Source organism: Crassostrea angulata, chromosome 9 (assembly GCF_025612915.1).
Source record: "Crassostrea angulata isolate pt1a10 chromosome 9, ASM2561291v2, whole genome shotgun sequence".
NCBI classification, from domain to species: Eukaryota; Metazoa; Mollusca; class Bivalvia; order Ostreida; family Ostreidae; genus Magallana; species Magallana angulata.
Window position 1 is genome coordinate 15,524,079 of NC_069119.1, and position 8,307 is coordinate 15,532,385.

General features: G+C 34.2%; 1 protein-coding gene across 1 annotated transcript; it reads left to right on the forward strand.

Annotated features, from left to right (window-relative positions):
- Window positions 1–555: 555 nt before the first annotated feature.
- LOC128162053 (inhibin beta A chain-like) lies at window positions 556–6,903 on the forward strand. Its single transcript, XM_052825242.1, has 2 exons — window positions 556–1,102; window positions 5,887–6,903. Exons 1-2 carry the CDS (start codon window positions 811–813, stop codon window positions 6,681–6,683), a joined length of 1,089 nt encoding a protein of 362 aa, XP_052681202.1. The 5' UTR covers window positions 556–810; the 3' UTR covers window positions 6,684–6,903.
- Window positions 6,904–8,307: the final 1,404 nt, after the last annotated feature.

Consider the following 8,307-nt stretch of genomic DNA (forward strand, 5'->3'; position numbering starts at 1 on the left):
GATCTTCACTGAAAGATCTTTTAAAACGAAAGAAATATCGAGAACTATGAAATCTCGTTTCCATCTGTGTAACTTCAAACATGTAAAGGTTACATGTAACCATATAGATAGCTTAATTGATAAAAAAGAAAATCATCTAAAAATTTCATACTGTGACTGTAAAAAGAATATACATGTATTATTCATAAGACGCATTCTATTGGCATTTGCTGAGTGGTAAATATGTTATGATTAACGCTACACATCTCGAAACCATGACACTTTTAGTATGATATATAAATCAAAAGCCCGATTTTATTGAATTTGACAAAAAAACCGCAAAGGTTATAGGTTCTTTACTAAAGCCAATTTTAATGGGAATATGTACATGTAATATATTAATGATAAGTTAAATTTTTTTCCGATGATTTTTTAATTTATAAACAAATATTCATTTTTTTTTGGTAACTAACATTCCAGCGAACGTAAACAGGAATCGTTTACTGTGACCTTTAAGTAAATCCAGCGCGATCTCTTCTCTTCTGCGAAAGCAGCAGACGTCTATTAAAAGCGCGCGCGGATTGACATCTTTTCATTGGGATAGAGCGAGCTGAGCAGACAACACTAGCTTAGCCTTCGTCCTGAGCTCAGTTATTCCAAGATGAATGCAGCAGCTCTTTCTCTGTTTACTTTGAAATCGGGCTTACTTTATTAAAGGCGAAAAAAGACTCTGAAAGATAGTTGGGATTTTTATTTCTTTTCGTTTTGCTAAAAAAAAAAAGACTCTGAAATATTCCAGTACCTCTTGTTAGCGACATTCCTTAAAAAAAAATGAAAGAGAGGTCCGTGTCCCAGTTCGGCCTTTGGTTTTATTTCGTCCTGTTCGGTGTCAAGGCGACGAGTTTTCCCGGAAGTGAACTAGATTTTCAAACAAGGTTGGACAGAAGTCGTAGCATTCAATCCATCAGGGATTCTATATTACGGAACCTCGGACGCCCCCTTGAAACGATGCGAAACACGTCGCCCAAAACTCCAAACGTTACATTGCCGGCGACTGAAACGGAAACTGACACCGGTTTCGTTTCCGAAATTGAAGAAATCATTTCTTTCTCAGAGCCTGTTGGTGAGTAGATGTTCAAGACGTATAGATATAAATAACTGTAAAAACTAACTAACAGATTGCAAATAAAACATTTTTTGTTCACAAAATATTATTTTGAGTCACTTTTGGGGCCATAAAAGCTTGACTCCTTACTTTAATTTTTTCAAACCATAGGTCTGAAAATATCGGTTTTGTGACTCTAGAGCTTCAAACTTGGAAGACTCAAATTGTTCATGTAATAATGACAAATACCAAATGCTAATTAAATGTCGATTCGAATATGATTTGATACTTATATACACCAATGCTATTATAAATTACATGTATCTCTTATAGACATGCAAGTATAAAACCGATTCACTTTTTAATACTTTTTTTAATGTGAGGTCTATTCAATACGATTTTGCGATTAATATATATTTCCCTATATTTGTACAAGGGGTAATTTAGTTTTCGTAAATGAAATTAACGATTTTTGGGGTATCATTGGAGAGGGTGGACTCGGCAGTTCTCGTTAAAACAGCCCTTACGTACATTGTAGACCTATAGGGCCAAAATCTGGTCCTGGTGCATAATTAACAGTATCTAAAATTGGACGAGGTAACTTTCTTTCACAGGGGGATTTATTTGTTATAGATTGGTTTATCTCCCAAGTTTCTAATATTTTGTTTCTCATCTTACATTGGTAAACCTCCGACGATTTTATGACCATCCATCAAGGTTACTGTCAATCTCCTTACGCCGTTCAAAGTTTCACTATTGCTTAAATTTCAAATTAAAAACCACAGCATTCGAATTTTCCCAATGTACTGTATCTATAGTGAGGGAAACAGTTTATGACAAATATTCTAAGCGTCTAACTCTGATCCGGCATTCATCCCGTTCCCAACCCACCCACCCCACCAAATAGTCTCAACCCCAAACACAACAATGGTCACCATGCGGCGTCAGTAAAACACAGGACGTTGAATCTCCATCTAAAGTAGGAGTTGAAATAATGCATGCGCGGATCTAGTCTGGAATTCCCCCTCGCCCCTGTGAAATTTAAATTTCTTAAATTTACATGGTACATGTAGCATTACCGTAAATATGCTTCGGACCCCCCACCCCCTCCCCCCCCCCCCCCGGAAACATTTCATTATCCTCCCGCGGACTCACCTTGGCAATTTTTTGTTTGATCTGCGCATGTACTGATTAAATATCGACGATAATGACTCTTGAAAATTTAATCCGGAATTTGAACTGAAATACATTCTAATTTTACAATCTAACTGAGCAAGCCCGCAATGACAGATTCCATTTCACAGAGAGAGAACATATGTGTCAATTTAAGCATTTCAAAATACCATTCATCATAATTAGGAGGGTTTTTTTTTTATCCAAAACAGTAATTGACACTAATGGTCGCTATAAGATATTGGCTCTTCATAATCTTCGATTCAACTTTGTATATGAAATTTTTTTTTATAGTTTTTCAGTTTACTTGAACAAACTATTTTTTTCATTTTAGTTCAATGTCATTTTACTGATGTTTCATGCGAAGGTGTATTATGATTATTTAATATTTTTTTTTTTACTTTATTATGTATACTATCTGTTGTTTTTATATTTATTCATTTAAAAAACTCACAATCCGATGTACGATTAAAAATAGCTGAAACTCGTGTGGTCAGATAATTCATCCAAAGACTACAGTATTCAATTTTAAAGCCTTTTTTTGGGGGGGGGGGTGTAACTAAGAACGATTTTCGATTTTGATAGCGTATCATTTAAATTTTTTTTTTATTTTACGAATAACAAAATAAGAATAAGGGATGTGATACATCTTAAGTGCCACGGGCATTAAAAAAAAAGATCTGTTATAACTGATAAGTAAATGGCAGGTTTTAAAACCTCAGCCAATTAAATTTAGTTCAGTCTTAGCAGAATTTCGTTACTTACATGTACTTGTTTCGTAAAATCCGCTTTATATGGTATAATGTAATGAGTCAACACTAGAAGTGTATAGTCATTGTTATATACCAGAAATAATTCACAATGCCAGATACATGTATACATGCACATGCAATTTATCGACGTTACAAATTAGCTGATACTGGAGTCCTCAATTTCATAATGTTACACTGTCAAAGAGTAAATTTTTTTCTGGTCCTCACGATTGTAAATTTTTCGCTCCGTTTTAAATTAGTAAAAGAAAGTTATGATAAAATAGGAATTCCTTATATTCCCAGTAAAACACGCTTATAACGAAGTCCCAGGGACGGACAATTTTACTTCGTTATATGCGTAATTCGTTATATCCGTCAAGTTTCGAATATGTAAAAGAGTCTTGGGGAATGAAATTTACTTCGCTGTAAGCGTTAATTCATTATAAGCGCGTTCGCTATAACCGTGTTTTACTATATTACTATCATTTTCAATTAGCCTCGTTTTAAATTTGCCAAATGTTAATTTGGGCAAATGGGTTGGAAAAAAACGGGGTCGAAAAGAGCAACATTACATAATAATTCAACTCGCATCTATTTCAGTGAGTTTCAAGTCTTTTTGGATTTAATTGAAAATCTGCATGTCAATTAACAGCACATGTGATTGGTCCATCCTACTCGTTAGAAGCCTGACGTCACTTCCCGTTATTTTTCAGAACGCATCATCTAAATTTATTAACAAAATATGAATTGCGTAAAAATAAATCTCTCACAGAGATGAAATCATTTTATGTGATTACAATTTAAACAGATCTTAAAATGTATACATTCAACCACACAAAAGCAAATGCGTTCAATTAGATATTTCCAATAGATCCAATTTATGCCAATCAACTTTAGAACGGGGATGTTTTCCGTGCCAGTTATCTGAAGTATATCTTAAACATGTGTTCTATAAATAATCTGGAATTCCTGCGACTATGCCAAATTGTGTTTCTTTTTAAATCCCTGTCTAGTTCATCCTGATATTTGTTCAATTGTTTGAAGAAATTAAAATTAGCTCTCGAAATTAAATTTAGAAGGAGCTTTGTTTTTCCAGCGTAATTGATTACTTTTTCAAGCATGCAGGAGTAATTTGTTACATTATTGTAACGTCTTGTGTTCGGCGATGTCAGATACGATCGATTCGGGGTCGAATTTTCAATTTCAAAATAGAGATGCTGTTCTGAATGATTTGTGATGGTAGATAAATTAACAAAGTCGGATACACGTCGTTATGAGACGATACTCCAAAACTTTATCGTGAAAACTGATACTTGCAATATTTTAAAGCAAAACAATCTTTTTTATTTCTTTTTCTCTTCAGAAGAAAAGTCAATCTTGTTTCTGTTGCAAAAAATCCAAATAAAAAATTCTACAGAACAACGTGTTTTGGTCTTTGATCAATTTTTTTTACACCAAAATATTTCAATATTGATATGATATAAAAACCAAGGCCTCTTAAAAATATTTTGATAACCGCAAATTGATATGTTTTACATGAACTCATTTTTAAAAAAAAAAAAAAAAACCTAAATACTGCGTGATTACATCAAAGCTAACGGGAAGACAAAATTCGATCCACCAAAAATTGGGTGAAAATTTTAATATTAATAAATCTACATAAGAACTATAAGGCACAAATACAAAATATATAACGTGGTTTCGTTAATATTCAAGGGTATCAATTTTCGTGGATAAAGTGAAAATCACAGTTTTAAAGATATGTAAATTCGTTGCCAATGACCCCATCAATACAAAATGTTAATAGAAATTGCATTTCAATGAACATTTAATTTCATGGATCAACTTAAAATCGAAATCCACGAAAATTGGTATTCAACGAAAATTGGTGAAACAACAGTATTAATGCAAAGTCACTGTTGCCAGAAGCCAATGTTACTAAATCCAAAACAATATTCTCGAGGTTAATCCTCGGTTTATCATGTATCTGTTCTCTTCTGATTTCATTGTTATGTCTACCATTTAGATAAAAGCATTTCAATATATATAATATAGTGCTTTAATTCTCAGCGTGGAAGGATTACATAAGATATATACAGAATTCTTTTTCTTTTTTCCTTTTCGATGAAAACCCATCAGGAAACTTTTATTGCGCTGTTTGGTGTTTAAAAAAAAACTTACAAGAAGAAAGCCCAAGCGATTTGATGATAAATGCCTCGTATACACCTGTGTTTAAAGACGAACGCTTTAGTATGCCAAATCTTGACGCTACAAGCCAAACATTAAAGCTTACCATTAATTTCAAATGGTTACTAATGATATCATTTGCAGATTATCAGGAGAATCAGACAGATTCGCCATTTTTAATTCAATTACCTATCCATCAAACCCCTTACCCCTATACATAACCCCCCCCCCCCCCCTAAAAAAATCCCTTACCCCCCCCCCCCCCCCCCCCCCCCCCGCTATTTCTATTACGCCTACTTGTCGATAAAGCCCATTCAAACGCCATACATTCATAACGTTACATGTGTTGGAGAGCCTTTGATTCTGTGGTTATTTATTTGATTTTAAGGTGCTAGACTGAATGGTCAATACATTAACTATCAGATCTACGGTAGAATTTTAACTATAATATTTTTTGTTAATTTAGTGGATAAGAAAACCAAATATTTTAGCTTTGAAATTTTAACTTTCTCTCTCTCTCTCTCTCTGTATATATGTACACAGACAGAGCAGCACTTCCTCTCAGTAAGAATAATAGAATATAAGAGTGACCTAGACCATCCAGCCCTCCAAACTATATGAATTCTTATCGAAGCCTATCATGGTCACATTAAAAAAGTAATTTTCTTTTCTTGTGTTTTTTTTTTCTAGAGAATTTACCGAGTGACAACATCTTCAAATTCTCGCTGACGAGAGACAACCGAACTCATGAAATTCAGAGTGCGAGTGTCCTAGTACAAGTGAAATTCAAAAGACGCAAGAATAAGAAAAAGAAAAGAAAAGTGAAGTCACAGCGGATCAATCTCATCTTAAGCACTGTGGATGACAGAGGCCGTATCGTTCAACAAATATCCAGGAAAAAGGCTAGAATTTCTAGAACAAATTGGTTTAAACTGTTTTTGCCAAACTATCTAATTCAGAGAGCCCTGTTGTCTGATAATGCGAGCATCAAATTGCACATCCGCTGTAGGGGTTGCAAAAGGTTTGCCAAATTGGTCCTTTTACATGGCACAAAGCGAAAGCGGAAACGCACAAAAACAAATAAAAGCAAAAGAAAACGACAGCGCATGAGGTCCCGAACACTTGGCAAGAAGCGGAGGCTTAGTCCCACGAGACCGTTTCTACTTATACATACAAAGGTAAAGTTCCGAAGCCGAAGAGAGACGTATAGATGTGAACAAACAAATCAGTGTTGTAAGCTGCCGCTTGTTTTCTCCTTTGCAGAAGTCGGATGGAGTGACTGGGTTATCTCCCCTCCTTCATTTAAAACAAATGTTTGTAGCGGAGGCTGCAATAGCGGCTCGGATTGGAACCGAGGCTATAATTACACATATCACTGCACGGACCGGAAGCACAAATCGTTACGTATCATGTACTTTGACAAAACCGGAGCCGTGATAATCAACGAACTTCCGAAAATGATTGTTACCGAATGTGGCTGCTCATGACAAGGGGATTTTCAAGTTAATTTGTTGTTAAATTAATTGTAATTTAAGTTCTAGTCAATGGTTATTATTGTTAAGTGTAATTTGATTTACAAAAAGTCGCTACAGTATGCTTTCGACAGATGCTTTACATATCAGTACTTTGATTTTGTATATCTTTGTTAATTTGCAACATATTTTAACACATTCCCAATGCTCGTCACATTATCTGAGATCTTCTGAATTGAAAAAAAAAATGGATTTTATTAAAAATATTACTCGGTAATGTACAAAGTCTTTAAACAATATTTGAATATAAGAAATTTTTTGAAAGGTGAACTGAATGTGTGATTTTGGAAGGTGTTAGATTAGGCCATGTACATTTGAAAAATAGTAATTAAACAACGTCAGAAGAAATATTTTACACTTTAGATTTTAATACGTCAAACAGGTAAGGAATAGAAACAGAAAGTAAAACTACAGATAAGACAATTTAAAAGCAGTTTCTATGGCAGATATTTCTGTTGTTGTGGTTTTTTTTTTTAAATTCTGTCTAAGGTAGGGAAGCCAATCGGAGGTCTGCAATACGGGTATGATTGGATGATACGTGTATGCCTACATGAACTTGTAAACCGGTGTTATATTTAGGTTCCGTCCCGTGTAGTGAATATTGTTTACGTCATAATGTGTACGTCTTTGTATTAAGCCATTTTGTTTACGTCAAGCTTGTTGTCTGATTTCAATGTTTTCTAAATATACATAAAACTTTGTAGGCAATTTCTTTGATCTCCACATCTTAAGCCGTCATTATTTATTTGGTTGACTTTGGCAACAATGTGAGTGTTCAGCGAGGCCAGGGTAAAAATTTGCTTGTTTTATGAATCGATGACGTCATCATTGACGATGTTTCTGAATGTTCAAGGTCACAGTCATAAATGTATGTTGCCATGGTGTTAGTTATGCTTAATGTCGTCGTTGTGACATCGATGAATGTACTTTTTCATTTTTTGGTCCAAATTATGTATTTTTTTACATGAAAAATCAATCTTTATGACCTTTTTGTCTAATTTACTTTGAGCTTGAGGATGAAGGTATTAAATGAACTTTTTTATGTTAGATTCAGAAAGCACATGTATAATTATTTATAACTGCAGATGATTTTATAGCCTATGTAACATAAAATTAAAAAAATGTACTGCAAAAATATTTTGATTTTTAGATTTAAAGTATCTCTATTCAACTGAACAACATGGCGTTGATGTATATACATGTATGGAATTCAATAAAAATAAAATTCAGTTCAAAAACTGCATATTCATGCATAGTTACATACCGACACCATTTTTTTTACCTGGATCCCCCCTCCACCCCTAAATGTCACACCGTTATGAACGCACAGACTTCGTTATCACCTTTTTGTTGGATCAATTAACATGCAAGAATCACAATTGTAAGAAGCTCAATGTCATTTGTATTGCTTTGTCCCCTCGATCGCCACCTACCCCTCCCACGTTGTGGGTCGATTGTATAAATGATTACATGTACAAGGAATATCCCCATAGTCTTTTAACCATTGTTCCAAAATGTCAGATCCCCGCAAAAAGTTGCATGCTTTGTCTGAGAATCGGTAAAAGCTGTTTAATTATCT

Coding starts and splice junctions, on each gene's coding strand:
- LOC128162053 (XM_052825242.1), top strand. CDS start 811: ATGAAAGAGAGGTCCGTGTCCCAGTTCGGCCTTTGGTTTTATTTCGTC. Junction 1,103..5,886: donor TTCTTTCTCAGAGCCTGTTG/GTGAGTAGATGT, acceptor TTTTTTTTCTAG/AGAATTTACCGAGTGACAAC.